Source organism: Podarcis bocagei (assembly GCF_964188305.1).
Source record: "Podarcis bocagei genome assembly, chromosome: 1".
NCBI lineage: Eukaryota > Metazoa > Chordata > Lepidosauria > Squamata > Lacertidae > Podarcis > Podarcis bocagei.
The window spans coordinates 44077812-44101165 of record NC_138125.1 but is presented as its reverse complement, the minus strand read 5'-3'; the positions used below and the strand labels follow the sequence as shown (position 1 = coordinate 44101165).

The 23354-nt window shown below is 44.7% G+C and overlaps 1 protein-coding gene and 1 long non-coding RNA gene across 3 annotated transcripts in view; one reads left to right on the top strand and one right to left on the bottom strand.

Moving 5' to 3' along the window:
* Positions 1-7652: 7652 nt before the first annotated feature.
* BAHD1 (bromo adjacent homology domain containing 1) overlaps positions 7653-23354 on the bottom strand; it is a 63689-nt gene continuing 47987 nt past the window's right edge. Inside the window, exons 3-8 of one of the 2 annotated variants that reach the window (XR_014011623.1) lie at positions 19707-20068; positions 18438-18597; positions 15343-15419; positions 13389-13480; positions 8516-11080; positions 7653-8477 (exon numbers count right to left, since the gene is read on the bottom strand). Coding sequence is in view for 1 of the 2 variants with exons in the window: in XM_081208241.1 (XP_081064367.1) it covers positions 10891-11080; positions 13389-13480; positions 15343-15419; positions 18438-18597; positions 19707-20068 (881 nt within the window). In the remaining variant the exon portion in view is untranslated. Of the gene's footprint in view, positions 11081-13388; positions 13481-15342; positions 15420-18437; positions 18598-19706; positions 20069-23354 lie in introns of both variants that reach the window. The other variant, XM_081208241.1, reaches the window with a different exon arrangement.
* Positions 10969-14232, top strand: LOC308596110. Its single transcript, XR_014012320.1, has 3 exons — positions 10969-11087; positions 13204-13371; positions 14096-14232. It is a non-coding gene; the product is annotated as an uncharacterized lncRNA (long non-coding RNA).

Below are 23354 nucleotides of genomic sequence, written 5' to 3'. Positions count from 1 at the left end.
AGATAGGGGCAGAAGGCTAGTCGTGGCACACACTCCATGGCACCAGCACCTGACAGCTGAAGCCCCCGTCTCACTTTGTCAAATGGCTGGGCCATCCCTGAAAAAGCCCACCCTCATGAGTGTATAGGAGCACTACATCTGTGCAAAGTTTGGCAGCATATAATCATTTATTTAATTAACTGATTCGATTTCTCTCCATCATATACAATCTCAGGGAGGATTGCGATGTAAAATCACAGTACAGCTAAAACAACATATAGGCAACGTGAAGCTTGTAAAAGGGCACTATACTTGAATTATTTCAATTTCTGATCTCCAGGGGGAAAGGGGATGACAGACAAGCATTTCCCAGCCTTGTTCTTCCAGGCCCCTCTTAACAATCTCATTGCCATCTATTTCCTAGCTTCTTTGCTGCTTCCTGCACTCCTGTTCTCATCACGTCCTCTTTGGACTTTCTTTACATTCCCCCTTCATTTTGTTTGCTCCATGCTTCTGTGATGTCACCACAGTGCAATGCAGCCAATGGCAAGGGAGGTCTCTTGGAAGCCCACTTCTGATGGCCTCAGATTTGAAGTGTTGCTTTTAAAAATATCTATATATTTAGCTGGCTGCACATCCTTTGACATCTCAAAAGGTAGCAAAGATAGGTGCTGATAGGTGGTGTACTTGTGATATGAAAATCAACATGAAAGTAAAGGTGACAACTATAGCCTGGCTAAAAACCAGAGTCTTGCATTATGGAATAGATGGAAACAAATAATTGCAGCAGACAAGCTTTTAAAAGCCTGACACCACTTTGCATGTTGATAGTTACTTTGAAACTTTAAACTGGATGTGCCTGTGTATTTTGTACAGTGCCTTCCCCTGAGTGGCTGTTTTAACTGGCATTTCACGAGCGGAGGGTCTTTAACCTCGAGGTATTAAAGCATAAAACTGAAGAATAAATTGCACTTTCACTGGGCATCATTAAAATAAAAACCTCGTAAATCTACTTCCCTTCATTACATATCCTTTCCTCTTCAAAATGGATTAATGTCTTCACCAGAGAGCAGAAACTAGGAACAAGCCACTTCATTGCTATAGCAACATGGGCTACAAGCTAATGCATCCTTCCTCTGTTGTAAGCACTATTTGATAAAATTCCGCACACCAGCCAGATGCTCTCTGGATGTTCTGTGCTACAGCTGAAGAATGGCACGTTGTAGCTGAGGCTCCAATACTTTGGCCACCTCATAAGAAGAGAAGACTCCCTGGAAAAGACCCTGATGTTGGGAAAGATGGAGGGCACAAGGAGAAGGGGACGACAGAGGACGAGATGGTTGGACAGTGTTCTTGAAGCTATGAACATGAATTTGACCAAGCTGTGAGAGGCAGTGGAAGACAGGAGTGCCTGGCGTGCTCTGGTCCATGGGGTCACGAAGAGTCGGACATGACTAAACGACTAAACAACAACAAAAATGCTTTTGGGTGTGACTAAGTTATATCAATGCCATTGGTGGAAGATTCCAAGAGCAGCCCAGTTCCTCTTTCCTCCTCTAAATTAGTATAGGGGGTACAGTCTCATGGGAATTATTATTATTACTGGTTGGTGCAATCTTAGATTACGTTTGGTATTAACCTCATAGCATTAGGCTGCTGATGCTGCAATATGGCCTTTTTATGTATGCCATGGATTGAAAGGAACAATAATCGCTAATAGTATGGGAGAGTATACTTGTGTTTTGAATGTGCAGGCATAGATTGAGGTGTGTGTGTAAGTGGGTTTGGAATTAATGTGGATATTGAGCCAGCGGAATCCTGTATTATGCGCCCCCCCATTTTATCTACTGTGCAAGGGTGAGAGCCAAAGCATTGTGAGCAGACTGAGTAGCACTATAGGCTTCTCCTCCTCCAGCCCCCAACACATCCCCAAAATCTGCTCCAAAAGGTTAGAGGGAACCGCTTGGAGCAGATTCTGATACATGTGTTTGGAGACTGGAGGGGAGAACCCAGAAGTTATCTTGTGCTAGTGGAGTGCCTTTTGTACAAGTGGGTGGATGTAATTGGATCTCACCCTCTGTTATTTGGTGCTGTGGTCTGCTTGTCCTTGTAAACTACTTTGCAATCTTTTCCAATTAAACATACTTGAAACAACAACAGCTTTTCTTGACACGATGAATGGGAGATATGTTGGTTCAGATTTGTCTGTCTTCTACCTTACTTTGCCTCATGGCAGCCTCTTAAATTCTAAGCCACAAGTTGGCTGAACTGGATTGGAACTACAATCCTAAACACATCGACTTATTAGGAAGACCCATGTCCTGTATGGTAAAATTTCCTTCCAGGCTGGATTATTTTAAGATTACATCCTGCCATAGGATCAAAGACTTCCAGAATCCTGAGCCATGGCAACATAAAATGATCTTAATACAGTTCAAAGCATTTTATAGTTAATGGTAGTTCTATTTTAATGTGGGGGGTGGGGGATCCTAGTCTGTCTCCTCATATGAATTGGGATCTTCAGAATTCCTCACAGCAAAGGAAGGATCTATCTCTTTGACCTCAGATGCTTGACACAACTTATTTGGAGATTTCTGTTTGGGAAATGTTTTATCATGCCATTTGGGTGTTGTTCACACACCAGGGCAAAATGCCAGAATCCTGCTTGCTTCTTGCAAGGCCTTTTGAAATGTTTGGCCTAGTCACTGCGAAGCGTGTGTTTTTTCCATTATTATATGAGGATGTTTATTCCAAGCAGAAGCTTTGCTCTTTTCATGGTGATGGTGCTGCAATTTCGTGTGAAACGAACAAAATGAAAAGGATTGCAAGTACTATTATGTTTGCCCTAAAGTCAAGTGCCTGGATTTGTACAAAAGGCTTTGAAGTGTTCACTTGCATAATTATTGATTCGTAAACATGGTGTTTGTTATAGAAAAGGCTGAAAACAGCCACTGGATACCAATTGCAGTGGCAGAATGTTATCCTTTCAGGTGCTTTAAAAGCAAAAGTTTGTTTGCCTCTTTTGTGGCTGCATGAAGACTGACTGACCAAGATCTCTTGGAAATAACCCTTAGTATACTGAGTAGGATTTATCTACATTATGTATGCTCTTTTAGAACCTGAAGGGACCTCCAGTGTGGCTAAAAAAATAAGCACGGTAAAAACAAAACAAAACAGAACACAAAACTGTGGACAACCAGGGTAGCCAGTGGTTTAAAGTGTTGGTGCAAAAGAAAAATATAGGACGAGAATTCACTAGGTGCCAAGATCCAGGTTTGGGGCAAGTACTCTTTGGTGAAAGAACCTCAGCAGAGATTTTATATATATATATATATATATATATATATATATATATATATATATATATATGCTTTCGTATATATATATATATATATATATTGGTTTTACAGAATTTTTTAAAACAATACAAACATATAAAAAGACATACAAACACGTATAATTTCATAACCTTATTTTCATAAACCTTGTTTCTCAGACTCCCCCATACCTCCCCTTTCTGCATCCCTATGTCCAAATTTTTTCAGCAACTTCTAATGATTCTGTCAGGAGTATGTCTTACTAATCCTTCCTTCAGTCTATTCTTATATCGCTGTAGCCCTTTCATTCTCAAAGCCTTGACATTTTAACATTCATCAAGTTTATAATAGTCCTTAAGATAGATTTTAAATTTCTTCCAGTCTTCTTCCGTCGTCTCCTTCCCCTGGTTGCGGATTCTGCCAGTCATCTCAGCCAATGTCATAACCTCAGCAGAGATTTTAAGGCACAAAATATGCAGCAAAGCAAAGCTTGGAAATATAGGCTGTTTGACCTTTAAAATATGCCCTTCCAAGTTTCCCTCCTACCCCGGCATAGGAAAAGACTACACTTTTGATAAGTTAGAAATTGATTTATTTACAAATTCTTCAAAGGTCTGGTTCATGTGCTTTTCCATTCATCAGTCAGTAATACATAGCTTAGTTACTAAGTGACAAAAGTTCCTAGATTAATCAAGAGTGGCTTGTGAGAGCCATGCGGTTGAGCTGGAGCAACCAGCAGAAACCTCTTCACACGCTGAGTTTCTCAGGTAGACTGGGGGGTGGGCAGGCAGTAGGCTTGATTACTTATTTCCTTCCAAGGGAAGTGACATAGCTAAGCCTGGCAGGACAGCTTACTCTATGGTATTAACCCCCTCATGCATTAATTAGACTTAAGCAAGTTGATTATATGAGGCTGGTTATCCCACATAAAGAACCCTAAGAAGAGAGATGAGAAGGGACCTTGGCATTGCCCAGCCACACTCAAGACTGACCAGGTCACCTGGTCACAAGTCTTCCCCACAATAGCAAGCTGTTGTGTGTTTCTATTTAAACTGTAGTCATTATTTCTAATTCTGCATCTTTCTATATAAATTAGCACATGCAGATTTTATGTAAAATGACTTTCTGTTTTCCTTTTGTGTTCCTTCATTTTAGGCAATGTGTAAATAGCCACTCTAGGCAATACTGAATCTTAAATGGTATCAAAAACAATATTAAAATATCAAATGTAACCCCCCCCCCATATTAGACATGTGAACATATGTAATGATGAACAACATATTCCCACATGGATTAAAACACGCATCCTCGACTCTTTCGGGGCTTCTATGTCTCTTAATTAAACCAGATTTACAGTAGCATACAACCACTTTGTCCATGTCTCATTTATCAGTACAATCATTTTAATGGACCCAAAGCAATAGGAAAATCCATTTAATTGGATTGGTATTCTATCATTTTAATATGACAGCCACAATTACTTCCAACACCCAATTGGGGTAATTTCGGGTGCAATTACTGTCACTCACAATTAGCCATATTAAAACTGCCAGCAAAATGTAAGCAAATATTTCATGCATTTTGCCCTCTCGTTACAGCTCTGCAGATAAGGAAAGGCCCACTCCTAATCCTGCTTTCAGTACTTTATGTACAGTCGCTCACAAAAATTAGCAGGACGCCATCTCCTAAGGCTGGCAGCGTGGGAGAATCAGCGGTACCTGACCTTTCCTGAATGGCCAGGTAATGTGAAAAGACTGGCGCCCACGATATATACGGTTGTAGATCAAGCCATTCAGGTGCTCGACAACTCTGCTGTTTTTACAGTCCCTGGCAAAGTACAAAGGTGGGAGGATTATTTTGTCCTCGGTGGCCATCATTCATGACTGACAGGCTGTGTTGAGTTTGGTGAATACTGAATTTGACACATCTAACCAGGTGGTCATAGAATCATAGAAGTGTAGACCTGGAAGGGTTGTCTCCTCTGCCCATCAGCCAACTGCAGCATCCATCATTCAGAGACCACTTCCAAATATTTTCTTGCATTGGACTGTCACAAATCTAAGTGAAGACCAAGGACTTGGAGAATTGGTTTGTCTTAGATGGAAACATTACGAGCAGCTTGACCAATCCATTGTCTCCTTCGACACAGGGTTTGGCAACTTGGGAAGCACGCCAGTCTGCCAGCAGATGGCACTTACTTACCACTTAACTGCATTATCTCTGAAGGGTCCCTAACTTCCAAACTCACCAGGTGAGCAAAATCAAAATAACTACCTTCCCTCTGCTTGCATTTGTGTCCAAAAGCTGCACAGGGAAGCAGCGGCTCCAAGTTTAGTTCCACACATGAATATTTCTGGCATCACTTTGCACTTGTACACTCTGTCACTGTTAACTCTGTGTGACAAAAGGCAGGAACTCCCCCTTCAGTTAACGGAAACACCACTGAGTGGGAGTCTCCAGAATAAGGGCCATCCGAGTCAAAGAAGAGAAGAAAAATATCCACAATGAGCAGTAGGACTGAAGCACTTTTAATGCTGAGTCTCTCTGGTTTGCTCTGGGAAAGAAGCGAGGACTCTTCTTCTTTTACAGCCCCTCACACGCAGAGGCCTTCCCACAACAGGGTACAAACTGAGCTAAATCCCAGGTCGACATCACAGTCTAACACCACATATTTCAATGTAATTTATTGACCTGGCTGGAATGTGGTTGAGTTGCTGTTGTTCTCTGTGCGCCTTAAGCATTTCGAATGAGGTGGGGATTTTCTGCCACAAGTTAGAACTTGTGGACATTTCAAAGGGAGGGGATGGAAATTAAGTTGGGAAGGAGGGAGAGGAGTTCTTCCAACTCCGCAGCCCCCCAGCTCTAGTACTCATTTAATTATGAAAAGATAATTGTGGGGGGCAGGTGGATTTGATCTGAAGGGGTCAATCTCCTTGCATCTTAAAAGGATCCTTCAGGAAGGATAGGCTTCCACGGTGCACCTAACATGCTCCCAGCGCAATTTCTGTTCTTATTTTCAGGTTGCAAGAGTAGTTCGCTTGCTTCCCTTTAGCTATCCCCTCCCCAGGCCCCATCCGGCAAGAACGATACATGTGAGGTGCCCTCCAAGGCCAGGAATGTTTTCCAGCACTACAAGTACAAATGCAACATCCACACATTGTCATTTGGAAAGGAAGAACCCATGGCGGTGGGCCATTTCTCCTGTTTTCCGGCATGCCCTCTTCCCATGTAGATGCTACAAGTGGATGTCCTCAGGTTGACATACTACTCTACTGATCTAGAACACTGTATCTACTTCTTAAGTGCCACTGAAAGACACTCTGATCCCAACAAACCCTCCCTGTTGTGTGCAGGTTATCACAGATGGCCAGCCTGAAAGTGACTTCGAAACAGAAAGTTAGGGGAGGAATGAGGACTGGGGCCTTTTTTTGATGTGGCACCCTCCTTACGGAAAGCCCTCTCTAGGGAAAGTTGCCTGGGCCCATGCAATCCCCAATCTTAGGGAAAGTGGTCCGTTGTCTCTAGGAACAGAGGCAATATGTCTCTGAATACCAGATGTTGAGTAGCAATAGTAGGAGAAGACCACTGTCTTCACTTCCAGATTGTGGGCCTTCTGTAGGCTTCAGCTTACCCATTGCAGGTTACCCAGTGCTGGACTGGACAGGAGTTTGGTCTAATCCGAGAGGGTTCTTCTTACATTCTAATAATTATGAGATGCTGCAATTTATGAGTTCAGGAATGGATGTACAGTGGTACCTCGGGTTAAGAACTTAATTCCTTCTGGAGGTCCGTTCTTAACCTGAGGTACCACTTTAGCTAATGGGGCCTCCTGCTGCTACTGCCATACGAATTCTGTTCTCATCCTGAAGCAAAGTTCTTAACCCGAGGTACTATTTCTGGGTTAGCGGAGTCTGTAACCTGAAGCGTCTGTAACCCGAGGTACCACTGTACCTTGTATTCAGCAGGAGTCTTCTGTGCCAAACTTTTTTTTGGGGGGGGGGTTCCTGTAAATTCTTTTTTTTAATAATAATTTTTATTAGTTTCCAATTACAAACCAATAATAGCCTCATTACTGTGCCTCATAAATGTTTCCTGAAAACAAAATTAACACCACTTTACTTGTTTTTAACTTTTTATGAAGTTATTGTTTGGTTTGGTTTTTATACTGCTGTAAACTGCTGTGACAGTTTTATGATACAGCTGCCTATAAATATTTTTTTCTAAATAAATACTGGAATTTGACATACCTTTGTGAACCATCATGAGACTAAGAAAATACATTCCATGGCCTTTACTGTTACCAAGTAGGCCCCCATCAACAGACTAAACACAGGCAAGAAAAAACTACATTTGAGCTTTGTTTTCTAAATCAATACAGTTTCTCAAATTTATTTTTAAGAATTACTTCTAATATATCTTTTTCACAGAAGGAGGGTATAGGGAATGCTCTCATTCCATCTGTAAACACTGAAATACAGATCTGGGAAACAAGGGAAGAGACACAAAAAAGTGCATTTTACAAAATTATCAACTAAAATATATTTTACATGTATTACATTTCAATTTAAATTCTACTGACTGCATTTTCAGTTTCAAAAATATTTCCATATCTAATAGATTAAAAAAGCATGAAATATTTTCATTTCAGATAAGACATTTCAAATCATTTACATGCTGCCCGCAAAACAGCATAAAACAACCACACAAGTCTTTAAACAATATTTCTTGGCCTGAAGTAGATTCTGACAATATCAGAAGCACGGAAGGGTTAGGGGTTCTCCTCTCCAGATAGGGGGCTTCTAGCCCACCCCCGAACCTGGGCAGATATACAATTTCTTTCCATTTGTACAATTGTGTGAGTTTGTTTTCTTTGTTCCTGCCTGGAGAGGAGGCAGGACGAAGGAGGAGGAGGAAGCAGTCGCAGACATCAGATTTTTCAGGAAATGAGTCTGGTCTCTCTGTTTTCCCAAAAGCTCTTTCTTCAGGGCAGTAGCACCCTGAACATGAGTCTCGAATCAAAAGCTGTGAGGATTCCCTTCACTATACCATGAACAACACTACTATTTCCCCCCTCCCCGGAAAAAGAGGATACCTAGCAACGTGGTTTCTTTCCCCCACCCCCAATTACAGGGGCGGAGAAAGGAACCCCAAATCTGATTCTGCATAGATCAGACTACTCAACTCCTAACACACACACACACACACACACACACACACACACACACACACACACACACTTTCCCCATATCATTCTGGGAACATTCCCTATTCCAGTCATTCTCTTTCCCCTACAATTCCCTCTTCAACCAGGCAAATGGAAGAACAGGCAGCAACTACGGAACCCACAGTATTGCTCCCAAACCACCCCAGCATACCTCTAGACTGAAAAGAGTGATGCCAGCCCTACCCTTCCTTCCCTCCAATCTGAGCCTCCCTCATGGTCAGGCTCTCTCGCCTGCTTGAGGGAAATATCACATGGAAACTTCTGTTCCATTCCTGTGCTATAACAAGGTGTGCTTCGTAGCACCGGAAACTCCCAAGAGCCCCCTGACATGCCCAAGCAATGGTTACGGGGGGAAACAAAGCCATTACTTTGGCACTAGCCAGCTTGGATCAGCCACAGATTCTTGCTCGGAATTAGGGTGGGGATTTCCCCCGTAACGGCAGGGAGCAAATCCTTTCCCTACTAAAACACAGTAGGAATCGTCTCCTCGTGACCTTGAGGTATAACCAACCATCTCTTGCTTTGACCTTCTCAACCTCTCTCTCTCTCTCTCCCCTCCCCATCACTTTCCCATCTTTGGTATGATGAGCAAAATCTGCAGATCTCCACTCGTGCTCATGGCACAAGGAACTGAACATGGCAGGGCTACTTCCTCCGGGCCAGGCAGGCAGAGAGAGCCCAGGTGGCGAGACTCCATTCCAGCCTGCGGGCAAGTACTACTTCTACTTGAAAAAAGACGACAATATTAAAGCCGTAGGAACATTTCTATCATCGTATAACACTAGTTCAGTTCAGAACACTCCCTCCCCCAACACACACACACCCAAAAAGTAACCCCCACAGGTCCCTCGTTCGGGTGAGCGACTCTGGCCATCAGCAAGCACATCGACTGGTCCAGTGTTAATTCTCATTCTTTAGAATTAGTGCAATCTACAAATGGAATCCCAGCTTGGTGTGACCGGTTCAGCGGGCTCTTCGTATGCTGTCCTTTGGTTTGCTTTTAGAATTAACTGAAATAGCTTCGTGTTAAAGCCAAAACTAAAGTAGTTTTTTCTTTCTTTCTAACACCTATACATGTAAGGCAAGAGGCAGAAGTATCCGTAGGAATCAGGTAGCAAGTTTTTATTCTCTCTCTCCAAAATGCAAACCTCTCATTGGTCAGTTCCTTTTGGGAGCCAAAGAGTCTCGCCTTGGTGGGCATGCTCAGATGTCAGTGTTAAGAGGAGATTTTTTTGGGGGTGGGGTGGGGAGGTGTTTGGGAGAGGAGAGAGGTAGGCAGGCAAAAGCAGACCAGGCTGGTCAAGTTAGGATGCCTGTTTCGAAAAGAATGCAGTTCAAGCGGTACAACGTCCTTGCTAACTCTGGCTTTTAAGCCCTCCCCGAGGACGCTGGAGTGTGCAAATCCAGGTTCTACAAAGGGCTGGAAATAAGAGCAAAGAAAATGGAATCGGGATGGGAAAGAATATCCACTCTTTCAACCAGCAGAAGGGATGCCTCTCCAAACATCTGGAGGGAAGGTATCGGTTTTGTAGCAGCTGTCAATTAAGCCCTGGGAGCTGTTCAGGTGCTTGCCCACTTCTGAAGCAGTGATCCTTAAGGTTGGACCCTGTTTCCTCTCATGTGTGTGTGTGTATTAAATCTACGCAGCTTTTCATAATGGTCTGAAGTAATCCCATTGCATCTTTCCCACTTCCTGCTTTGGAGCTGAAGCTCAAAGCCAGTCAGGAAAGCAAACAACGGACTGGACAACCCCAGAGAGCAAGTGTGGTCCTCCTCCCCTTACCAAATCAAAACATGTTCAGCATGTGGCAAGGATAAACGTCTCCCAAACAGGGGTGCTTCTCCAACCTCAAGTATGACACTGATCAGAAGGATCTCTGCCTCAGCCTTCATATCGAGGACGCGAGATCAAGGGCCCACAGCAGCTCAGCTCTCTTCTGCACTAGTTCCCCTTCTGTATGCTCCAACCATCCCCAAGACTGGCTCTGGATTCAGTTTATACTGGCTTTTATCCCCTGGACCACCCTGCCCTTTCCCCTCCCCCCTCCCTCCCCCCTTATAAGATGCTCATTGTACATATATAGATATAGATATAGATTTACAGAAGCAAGTACCTATATCTATATACACACACACACATTTCTCTATAGATATATATTTCCATTTATGCTCTTTATATGAAGTGCTGTGCTTTGAACATCTGCCTCGGCAGGAAATCTGCTCCCCAAACGCAGAGGATAGGGCGCTTGGGCATCCCCTCCTGTGCCCGAGGGCCGGGCTCCACCAAAGCACGTGCCGGCAAGGAGGTCAGGCTGCCCTCGGCTCTCCAGCCGCCGCCACTTGTCAACCCCACGGAGCTGCAGAGCTCGGCTACTGCGGATTCTTCAAGATGCGCCCATGCCGGAAGTCGTAGACATGGCGGCAGAGGAAAACCAACTCAGGGTCAGTGTCCTCTGGCACCTTGCGATGGGCAGGGGTGGAATACTCTTCCGACGGAGGAACCATCACGGCTTTCTTGCCCGGGATCCCCTCCACTCGACGCTTCGCCAAGGCACAAAATCTGCAAAGTAAAGAATAATACTACATTTTTAGCATTATTAAATTCATATAGAACAGAATAAATGTCTAGTTGAGCCTCTCTAAAGGGCAAGCAAAACCAAGACTCTGGAATTGGTTATAGTGATCTTCCCATTTTGAATCTGCCAGAAAAATGAGAAGAGGACCTTGAAGGCCCATGATGCACTGATAAGACCTCAGAGAAAACACATGGAAGAAATGTATAGTAATGTGGCCCTACTGACTGCTCTGCTCCACCCCAGCCATGTAGAAATCCAAAGAAAAACTCCCCACATGTTCTGTTGACAAGGGTGACTGGGGGGCGGGATTCACTCGGTAAACAGCAATTGGACTGTGGATGATCAGCAGAAGCTTCTCTCTGCTCTTGCACTGTTGAATCCGTATCATTTGCATGCTGAGTTTGTGTAAGCATAGACTGGATTACTGCAGTGTACTTTATGTGGGGCTGCCCTTGGAAGCTCCAACTGGAGCATACTGTGGCAGCCAGACTGCTCATGGGGGCACCTGCCCATCTACTACTGAGCCAGGTTCAAGGTCCTGGTATTAATTTACAAGGCCCTGAACACCTGAGGTCCTAGGTAGCTTAGGGACACTTGAACACTTCTCTTCCAGCTCAATCACTGAAATCATCATCAGAAGCATTGCTAGTTGTTTCTCAAGTTCGCAAGGCTCATTTAACAACAACAAGTAACTGAGCCATTGGTGTCATGGACCGAGTCTTGTTGAAAACTCTGCAAACAGATTCAGCAGACGCCTTCTGTTTCAATATTTTAATCCCACTAGGGTTATGCTGGCTATTAAGAATGTATCTTTCCACAATAGTTAGCTTATTTCTCAATTAAGATTTTTTTATATGTGGCTTTTGGTATGGTTTTATGTATATATTGTTGTAAGCTGCTCTGATACTATTTATGAATCATGGTATAGAAATAATTTATATGAATAAATAAAATGAATAAACAAACAAACAAACAAACCAGTTTTAACCCAATCTGATTTTTAAAAATTATACAGTGGTACGTTGGTTCTCGAACTTAATCCATTCTGGGAGTCCGTTCGACTCCTGAAACGGTTCAGCATCCAAGGCGAAGCTTCCGATTGGCTGCAGGCGCTTCCTGCACTCAATTGGAAACTGCAGGAGCCGCGTCAGATGTTTGGCTTCCGAAAAATGTTCGCAAACCGGAACACTCACTTCCGGGTTTGTGGCGTTCGGGAGCCAAGCCATACGACTACCAAGGTACCACAGTTGTACAGTCATACCTCAGGTTACAGACGCTTCAGGTTGTGTTTTTTTGGGTTACGGATGTGCCTAAACCTGGAAGTACCGGAATGGGTTACTTCCGGGTTTCGGCAGTCACGCATGCGCAGAAGCACCAAATCACAACCCGCGCATGCGCAGGCGTGGCGCTGGGGTTGTGAACGTGCCTCCCGCACAGATCACATTAGCAACCCAAGCATCCAATGTATTCCCTTTTCACAAAGAAATGCACAAGGCAGTCTTGTTTATTAAATGAGGAAAACAACAGTCAAATTATTTAAACAGGAGCTTCTTTTAAAAGGGCTAGGGAAGATATAGGCGGTTTGGCACTCTCAATTCCGTCCTACTGCACAGCTTAATCATAAGGCCTGGCCACTTCTTTATCTTATATGGCCCCATGGTCTAGATAGGCGAGGATTGCCTTGGACGTCAAAACTATTTTATAACAATGAAATACTTTAGGAAACCAACAGCTCACAACTACAAAATTATACAGAAGGCTGCTCCCTATAGTCCAGACAAACGTCCTTTAATAATACACAGGAGCTTAGATACACTTAGCAAACATTAAATGTTCCTTCTAAAACGGATTCAAATTTCTCTACTGGGGGAAGAGAGATTCTCATGCCTTAAGCTGTCTTTACTGTTAGTGGGGTGTGGTATTCTGATTAAGACTGTGGATTATAAAACGGCACTCTTCAATTTCTTAAACGAGCTTTTAGCAATTCTCCCCCCAACCCCAGTTTTACTGAGAGAGGAATGAGTTGGCAGGTGGGTGGTGAGTGGACAGTTTTTTGTTTAAACTAAAACAGGAAAGAGGCCAAAGCGGTAATACTCTTTTCTCCTAGACATACCAAGAATAACCAACTGAAAATGGATTGAGATGCCCAGACAAGCACGATTAATGCCAAGGCAGAGAGAGAAGGAACACACCCATCAGCAAATGCAGCAAAGCAAAGCAGACAGCATGCGTGGAAACTGCCTTTCTGGAACTCTGAGACAACAGCAAAAGCAAGGTAAGAGCACCACCTACCTGCAGTATTCTGCAAAGGTCAGGACATAGCACTTCTCCTCGATACAGGCAACACTGTTTTCATCCTGATGTCGGGATGCAAAGATCTCATTCTGCAAGAGAGAACACAGTTGGGACCGTAGAAATGCATAGCAAAACTTCATGTGCAGGGGAGGCAGTTGTCCTGTGCATACTTTTGTCTCTGGCCTGCTAAGACATCATGCCTGCATATTTCTCTGCCAGCCACTTTGAATGTAGGCCGTGAGGCAACTTCTCATGGGACACATATGAGGTGGTGTTCCAAGTAGAACCTATGAGCTGTCGTCTTTTTAGACCAGCCTTTGCAAACCTGGTGTCCATCAGATGTTTGGAACCCAAAGTCACCACCTGGAGAGCACCAGTTTGGTGAAGGTAGTTTTAGATTATATAAGGCATTCGCTGTTGAGATTCTCCTTTAACTTTCTGGGAACTAAACTGACCAATCTTAATGTATGGGTACTAAGGAGCAAGTCCAATTAAAATTAATCTCTTGATCCCATGTCTCACAGGGTCACACCAATCTACCTGATCACATGCAGGGGGAGGATGCTCCAGACCAAGTGTGACAGGAAGTCCTCCTGGCTGGAGTAACATCCACCTGTGTGTCCACTCAGGGCAAACAGGAAATGTTGTACTTGACTGCTTATGTTACATCCCATAGGTCTCTCTCTCTCTCTCTCTCCTTGTAGAGTCTTGTGACCTTTGAAGATGTGGCCGTGTATTTCATAGAAAGCCAGGGTGCCCTGCTGGACCCAGACCAAAGGATTTTGTATAAAGATGTCATGATGGAGAATTATGGGAACGTGGTCTCATTCAGTAAGGAACTTGACTTGACGTTCTGTAAGAACTTGAAGGATGGGTATCGCCTCTCCATCACTGGACAAATAAGGAGTCTGTATTAATTTAGATTTCTTCAGTAATTCCTTCCCCCTCTTCCTAACTTATTACACCTGGGTGAGTTGCATGATATACTTAAAAAGGTAAAGGGACCCCTGACCATTAGGTCCAGTCGTGGCCGACTCTGGGGTTGCGGCGCTCATCTCACTTTATTGGCCGAGGGAGCCGGCGTTTGTCCGCAGACAGCTTCCAAGTCATGTGGCCAGCAGGACTGTGCACAGGATTACAGCCTTAATTTAATCTCAACAGCCACAAGGCTTCTAAGCCTTACTAAAATTCTATCATTTAAATGATTCACGTGAAGGTTGCTGGCATCTGATTGTCCTGATAGACAATGGAGTGTGCCTCTGGGGGTGAAGTCAAACAGCTGTATTAGCAGCACCAAAGTGACCTCCCTGGGGCACAAACCTGGGCAGTGTTTATGGAGGTCCAGGGCTGCCCAGACAACAAGACCCACCCCCCTTCTTTTAACTTGAAAGGCAAGCAATAGCATACTCTTTCCCCCTGTGTCATTCTAGAACAGATATGAAGCAATCAGGAGTGGCTGAATCATCCTGTCAGCAGGCCAACATAGCTAGAACTAGTTTGATAAAAGGAATTCTAGGGTGTTGCGTTTTTTTGGTGCTGAAGAAACAAGGAGAGCATTTTTGTTTTTGCTGCTTCGATCGTTTGTGAGCTGAAACGTACGAGTTCCAAGGCATTTGGCAACCAAGGTACAACTGTACAGGTAACTCACAACTTATGCACATTTAACTTGCATGCATTCAAAAAGGGGAAAGATGTTCACAGAGGTAACGGCACACTTCCAAAGCAACAACAAGTTGACTGTAAAATCATGAATGTTCTGAATGAGGCAGTAGAGGGATGATTTTACACCGGAACTCAGATTACTTGCCAATTTATGAGATTATTAGAAGATTCCAAATGTTTTGAAATAGGCAGCACCTGTTAATCACTCTCCCTTCTCCCTGCAAGAAAATGACAGCACAATGATCCCCACCTGATCATACAAACCACCACACAGACACACTCAACTCACCTGATGCATGCTAGGATTGCGGCCTCCCTGAGTGTGCTCTGGTCTGTAGTACCACAGGAGGCTCATCATCAGCTCCCCTGGAAGCAGACAAGGTAGGTTTTCAAAGAAATCTCGCGCATCAGCAGGAGCACAGACATAGCAAAAGAAAGAGAGCTCCCAGCATTCCCTCGACTATAAGGTGAGCCTGACTTCATGGCAGAAATAAGAGTTGTGCATACTCATACATTTCTGCACCACTCTGGAATCGTTTCAGGAAGGCTCGTTAAGAAATATTTAAGTAAGTTATGTGACACTCCCCACTTTAAAAAAGTTGTGCGTGTCTTCACCCACAAAATTAACAGTCATGGAAGCAGTTAATTATTTGCCCGGGGTTGAATGACTTGTTCTAGTCAGCTTAGTCTTTACACTGCAGCTTTGGGTCAGCCTGTTTAGACTTCCTCCGGGCTGCTCAGATTGTCTCAAGAGCGACAACCAACAGCTTCTACAAACAGGGGGGTGGTTCTGCCGTTTCAAAGCAAGGCAACACGGTTGTGGGTTGAAGCTTTATCTGAGCAATGCTCTTCAACCTTGACTTCCCATATGGATTGGACTACAGCTCCCATGATGCCTGACCATTGAGCTAAGCTGGGAGGGCAAGATAGGAGCTATAGTCCAACATCATCAGGGAACCAGAGGCTAAACTAAAACTGGATTAGAGAGCTCTAGAATTCCAAACCGCTTTCTCAGCCACACAAAGCCTCAGCTGTAGGCACTCTGGGACAATTGCACAGCATTCTTCTTTAGGAAGCCAAAAGGTTTGGATGCTCCTCGTACCCTTTTTACTATTTGGAATGTAACTTTTTATTTTTTGAATTTTTTTTGTTAAGTTTTCAAGAATACATAAATAAATACATAAGCAGCGGGTGCTGATACAATTGCATCACACTATTATACTACCCTCAAATAACTAATAGAAACAAAACTAATTCCTTTCCCCCTCCAACCAACAGGCCCTTTGGTTCAAAGTGTCGTAAGAATGTCCTGTTACTCCTCAACAGGCAAGTGTGGCAAAGAAATGTGAAGCATAACATGTGCCAAAATATAGTAAATCTACCAAAATAGCACTTTACTTTAAGATGTCCAAACCCTCATATGTTGTGAAGGAACAGATAAATCCTTAGTTTTATTATTTACAAAGGTGGTAAAATCCCATCACTCTCCCACAAAGTAATCTTTATTTGCTCGTCCCCCAACTGCTTCCCATGTATATGTAAGTTTCCCCACTAAAGTTAATGTCATTCAACTTTTAAGTCTTGAGTCATCTTCAGCAAATTAAGAAACTTCACCTCAAAACCCAACCACCCCCTGGCCCGGAAAGGGAGAAACCACCTTGCTCCCCCACAGTACTTTTGCTTTTTGTTCCCACCTGCAGCACGGCACGATCCTAGCTGCTAGAAGACGGATTACAAAGCAGGCAGAAACCAGAGTTTGACGCTATTTCCCAGAATGCGAACTATAAAGAACATTAGTCTAATTAGTGGCTTCTGAGATTCTGGCTGTTAAAAGAATCACGTGGCAGCAGGTGTTGCTCAGATGTTACGATCAGTAGAGAGACAGTGCAACTGTTTGGAGGGTGCACATTCCCCAAGTACGTGGCTTGAGGCAAGAGCCACAATTTGCAGTTCTTAAGAGCAGTAAGAGAAAAGGCATTCCTGTACTTCCCCCCTTGTTGTTGTTGCTGCTGCTGCTCGCAAGGGAAGGGAAATGAAGGGAATAAAGTTTTTCACTTCACTTCACACACTCTTGGCTGACCTGGCCAAGAGAAGGAAGCCTGCAGGAATGGGGATTGGGGGGCAAGCTATGAAGGGATGGGGGATGAGGGTGCAAAGGGAAGACTGGCAATGGGGCAGCAGCCCCTAGTACAAAATAATTAAATAGGTTTTCTCGCCTGTCTCTGCAACAGAGAGGGCCACCAGCCAGATGCAATTCTCTGAAATGGGATGGATGCACTTGTGTCCCACACAGGATGCAATTCAGGGATGACCAACTGATTGCTCTCCTGCACCTTGAACATGGGAGTTGCAGAAGACGTGGCCACGGAGGCTGAAGAACTCCCCGAGCACTAAAGAAGAGGCTCTTTCTGTGATAATTACAGAAGCCTCTGAAGTGGCCTCCCATTCAGTACAAAGGGATGAGGAGAGTTATAGTTCGGCATGATCCGGAGAGCCAAAGGTTCCCCACACCTGATGTAAGGTTTCCGGAGCATCACTGCCGTACGGTGCCTTTGTGGTCTGTCTTTAAAGACAGTTCAGAAACTTCCAACTGCTTCAAAACACAGGTGCCCAGGAACTGGCCCCACTTCTACTGCTCCAGTTACACTGCCAGTGCTACTATATTTCTAAGCCAAATTTAAATGTCTCTTGTTGGCCTTTAAAGCCCTGAACAGTTTGGGGCCACGTTATTGAAGGCCTGCCTTCAGTCTCATCAGCCTGCCTGTGTGCTGAGAGCCATTTCAGATGCTTGCCGTGTGTGAGCCATCAGCCGGCGGACAGAAGGGAAAAAGCTTTTTCGGCAGTGACCCTACGTTTGTGAAACTCTTCCAATTGGGATTCGGCTGGCTACATCGTTACAGGCCCTTAAAGGGACATGGAAAACTCATTTGTTGACCGCCAACTTTTCACATTTTTAAAGATTTTAACTGGGCTGCTGTCCTTGTGACGCTGCTTTATTTTGAGATCTCCTGTTCCACTGGGCTGAGCGCTGCTTTGATATTATTGTGGCTGCTGTGGCTTGGTTCTGTTGAGATGGTGGGCTCACAATTCACTTCCTTAACGTGTTCTGCTAAGCCTGCTTGTTGCCCCGTGGGGAACTTTGACATAATTGGCCTTCTGCTTCCTTCTAATTTGGATGGAATCATTAATAAATTACAGAGGCTTTGGCAGAGGTGTGGAGGCCTTCTAGCTCTTTAGTTCTTTGATAAAGAAATTCAGTATTAGCTGGGTAGGTGTGGGTGTGTGCATGCATGCATTTACAAGCCATCCATCACTTGCTACCTTCCATTCCATTTCTCCCTGACTGCCTACAAAGGAGATGGCAGTCATTTACCCATTCAATACCTGTTTTGGGGTCTTCCCATAGGGCTGATATCTTTGCCACATAAGGCATAGATTTCTTTCGTGGTCCAGATTTCAGGAGGACTGTGTCTCGGACCCGGATGATTTCTCCATCTCTCTCCACGGCCTGGTAGCTCTTGCGAACAGCTGGCTCTGGTTCGTTCTACAAATATTGACAAGAGAGAGCGCCGAGGAAAGAAGTGAGGCAGGGAAACAATGCTGAGAAACAGACGCCAGCTTCCTTGAATCCACCTACACCAAGCAGAAATCTTTCTGCCAGAAAGGGTGTGTCTGCGCTGCCAGAGGAACCCATGGAGAAGCTGCAGCATACAAAACAGCAGGATGCATCTCTCTCCTCCCAGCAGGTTAATTTCAGAAGCAAAACATGCTGCTCAGATGAAAGGCAATGATTATGAAACCCAGAAAAGAAAGGGAAAAGAAATCTTCAAGCAACTTCAGTTTGTTCACACCAGTTTTAAGGAAAGCAGCTCTGCAAAAAGTGGGGTACTTCAGCACTCTGGCCGCAGGCTTAACATCCCCGGGAGAAGAATCTGTTTAAACTTCTTTGCAGTAAAACACAACACAGGGCAGTCCCACATAATATAAGGATGTTCTATGATGAAAGATGTTGGAGCCTAATAAGGCTCCACTGGTACTTTTTTTCAACGCAGAAGCAGGAGCAGGGTGGGGCAGGGCACATAAAGTCAATCATCACCATCAATTAAAATTGTATACAGTCGTACCTTGGTTTTCGAACAGCTTAGTTCTCGAACATTTTGGCTCCCGTACGCCGCAAACCTAGAAGTGACTGTTCCGGTTTATGAACTATTTTTGGAAGCTGAACATCCGACGAGGCTTCCGCGGCTTCCAATTGGCTGCAAGAGTCTCCTGCAGCCAATCAGAAGCCACGCTGTGGTTTCCGAATGTTTTGGAAGTTGAACAGATTTCCGGAACGGATTCTGTTTGACTTCCAAGGTACGACTGTACTGCCCTATACCCACAGGTCTCAAGATGGTTACAACATAAAACAATATAAAACACAATAACACAATTTAACAATAAAACAATATAAAAACACAAAATACATAACAACAAAAACAACCCAACACATTTTAAAAGGGCACTGGATGCCAATCAGCCAAAGGTCTGATTAAAGAGGAATGCTTTTGCTTGGCACCCAAAGCTGTATATTGAAGGTGCCAGCAAGCAAGCCCCATCATAAGCAAACCTCATTATTGGAGAAAAAACCCGCAGTTTTGGCAGGCTGCTTACCACAACATAGACAGCCTTCTCGGAGGCTGCTCCAATGGGTATCCAGCCATTGGTGGCTCTTCTCCGGTTGATCCGTTGCTGCTTTGGATGAGAGTGACCCCCAACGGTTTTGCTGTCGGACACATGTAAACAGCTGGCGGTGTTGCGGAGGCCTGATTTGGAGCCACTGGGAGGCTTGGAGCTCTGTGGGCACTCACGGGCCATAGTCTGGGGCTCCGAGTTGGGCGTCTGCAAGTGAGGAACAGGTTCTGCAGCTGGTGGCACACTTGGTACCGGACATCCTGAGAGTGGGTGGGCAGGTGAAACAGGGTGCCCTGCCACAGGGATTGTGAGGCTCAGCTGGTCCAGAGACTTGCAGCTGTCTACAAGGAGATGAGGAGGAAGGGAAAGCAAAATATAGCGTGAGGCACTGCTTGTCGGAAGAAGGGAGAAATTATTGGGATGATTCCTGAGAGCACGACTGTAAAGCCCTCCTTAACAATGACTAAGCACAAATATTACCATCGGAAGCCAAGTGTCAGGCTCAGAATAACAGCAGGAAGAATGACATCCTGGCTCCATAAAAAAATACTTTTTGCTTCTGCCCAGCTCACCACCTCCACCACAGTATTTACGCAGCATTTTCAGTGTTCAAAATACTTGACCGCCCGGTGCCAAAATTGTCAGAACATGTTTTCAACCTCAAGAACCAAAGTCTCATTTTCCTTGCACCTTCTTTCTCTTTCAAGGGCAAGATTTTAGCTTGTATGCTCTAATTATCAGTGGGGGGGGGGGGAAGTAAATGTAAAAACTCATTTTGACTGAGATATAGAAGGCAAAATGGGTCTTCCAGGAAAAAGATTCCTGTACTTCCCCATGCTATCAGATGCTCTTCTCCCTAGTCCCTACATAGTTACTGCTGCTTCAGGTGTCCCAGAGGGGCTATCTGCCCCATATTATTTGATTTTGAATGAAAATAACAGAAGATGAAAGGGGGAAAGCTCTCATCCCACCCCCAAGAAATCTCCTGCAACCAGAAGAAAATGTGGAAGATCCCTATGATTCAGTAACAGTTCACATGAGAAGACCTCTTCTGCTTGCCACACATGCAGAAAATCCAAACCTCTTGGGTGTGCAGCTGCAATATCAGTGGCATGGGGGCTGCTGCCATATTTCTGGTCTACCTACCAAGTCAAGTATAAAAGCAATACCAAAACACCAGCGGTTACTCCTGGCAGAATGCATGCAAAAGGGGCTTCAGTTTCTTAGGAAAAGTTAGAACAGAGAATGACTGAGAGTGTAGTTACTTATGGTCTGTGTGTGTGGTTTGGGAGCTGCACGGTCAGGGAAAAAACAATGCTGTCCAGGCTTGTAAAGACTGCAGAGAGAATAATTGGGTACGCTCTTCCCACCTTGGATCAAATCTATTCTTCCAGGTGTCATAAGAAAGCTGCAGAGATAGTGCAGGATAGTGCACACCCCAGAAATGATCTCTTTCAGCTTCTGCCTTCTGGAAGAAGGTACAGGGTTATAAAGACTAGGACTAGCCGCCTGAGAAACAGTTTCTATCCAAATGCGTTTTTGGTTTTAAATGCAGTGTAAGGTACAGTGGTGCCTCGCAAGACGAAAATAATTCGTTCCGCGAGTCTTTTAGTCTTGCGATGTTTTTCGTCTTGCGAAGCACGGTCCGTCACAACTGTGCCTCTTCAAGCGGCTTTAAGAAAAAAGCGCAAGACGTTTTCGTCTTGCGAAGCAAGCCCATAGGGAAATTCGTCTAGCGAAGCAACGCAAAACCGAAAAACCCTTTCGTTTAGCGAGTTTTTCGTCTTGCGAGGCATTCGTCTTGCGGGGCACCACTGTAGTCTCCATGTGAGCATATTGTATTCAATTACAGGGTATCAGGGTTTTTAGGCGTTAACCAGGCTGGGATAGCAGGCTTGCTGGTTTTGGAATGTCTGATGTAGATTTTTTTCAATTTTGTTGTTCTTTATGGGGCAATGACAATAAAGATTATCGTATCGCAACTGTACCAAAATAATGCAAAAGGCTGCCTCCTATGTGGGACTGGGGATCCTAGCTGTCACAGCCAAACACGCCTCGGCACAAAGACGTTTTTGAATGGCAAGAGTAAACATCGGTGGAAAGGTGCTTACCTAGCTCGGTTGGTAGAGCATGAGGTTCTTAATCTCAGGGTTGTGGGTTCAAGCCCCACGTTGGGCAAAATATTCTTGCACTGCAGGGGATTGGACTAGATGGCCCTTGGAATCCCTTCCAACTCTACAATTCTATGAGTCTATGATTCCCCAGCTCATGACCTGACCAACACTGCAAGAAGCGAGTTCCGAACATGAAGATAAGCCCTGGCCTGAACCTTTCAGAATAGTCAGTGGAGCAACTTCAGACGGCCTCCGATAAGTGAGGAAGTTCACAGAAATGGATGCTGCAATGAGTGGCGGCCCCTACGTACGCAGCCTTGGAAATCCCAGCAAATTAGAAGAATCAATGCCACAGCTGATTTCGATCTAAAGAAGCAAAGTACGGCTGAGTCTTTTTGCTGTGGGAAACTGCTGCCCTCTGCCTCCCACTCTGCAAGCTGTAAAACAAGGCTGGGAAGCAGTCCTCCCTCCGCAGAGATGGGAGTATTAACAAGCAAGTGCCACAGCTGTAAAAACAAGGACAGCTAATAAAATATGACAAGATCTTTAAATGACCTGATTATTACAGGCACAGCCACCTTTCCAGGGCTCCCTCAGTTGTGGTGGCCCCGCCTTTTGATATGTTAAAAACATCAGTGCAGAATCCCTGAAGTCAGAAAATGGAACGGAGCTTTCTGGAGAGGGTCTCTTCTCCTGGGGAGTTGTAGCACTTTTTGTATCTCAAATCTAGTTCTCAATGAGCTAGACAAACCTGCATTTGGGCTGTTAACACTTCAGGTGCTGACTTGTGATTGAATGAGCCCTTCATACACAAATGGACAAAGGTAAAGGGCCCCCTGACCATTAGGTCCAGTTGCAAACGACTGTGGGGTTGCAGCGCTCATCTTGATATACTGGCCGAGGGAGCCAGCATACAGCTTCTGGTTCATGTGGCTAGCATGACTAAGCCACTTCTGGAGAACCAGAGCAGCACACGGAAAGCCGTTTACCTTCCCGCCGTAGTGGTACCTATTTATCTACTTGCACTTGACGTGCTTTCAAACTACTAGGTTGGCAGGAGCAGGGATCGAGCAATGGGAGTTCACCCCATCGCTGGGATTCGAACCGCCGACCTTCTGATCAGCAAGTCCTAGGCTCTGTGATTTAGACCACAGCGCCACCCGCGTCCTTTCATACACAAATAATAATGCTATAAATCAGGCTTCCTCAACCTCAGCCCTCCAGATGTTTTGAGACTACAATTCCCATCATCCCTGACCACTGGTCCTGCTAGCTAGGGATCATGGGAGTTGTAGGCCAAAAACACCTGGAGGGGCGAGTTTGAGGAAGCCTGATATAAATCACCCACCTAGAACCAGTCTTCCTGAAATATAGTTCTCTAGCATTATGTCTCAGTACACAAAGAGGTAAGGGATGAATTCTAGCTTCCTGCATGACTCAGGGAAGCAACCAAAGATTATCAAGCTCACTGGGGGACCTTGGGCCAGTCACTCCCTCTCAGCCTAGCCTACCT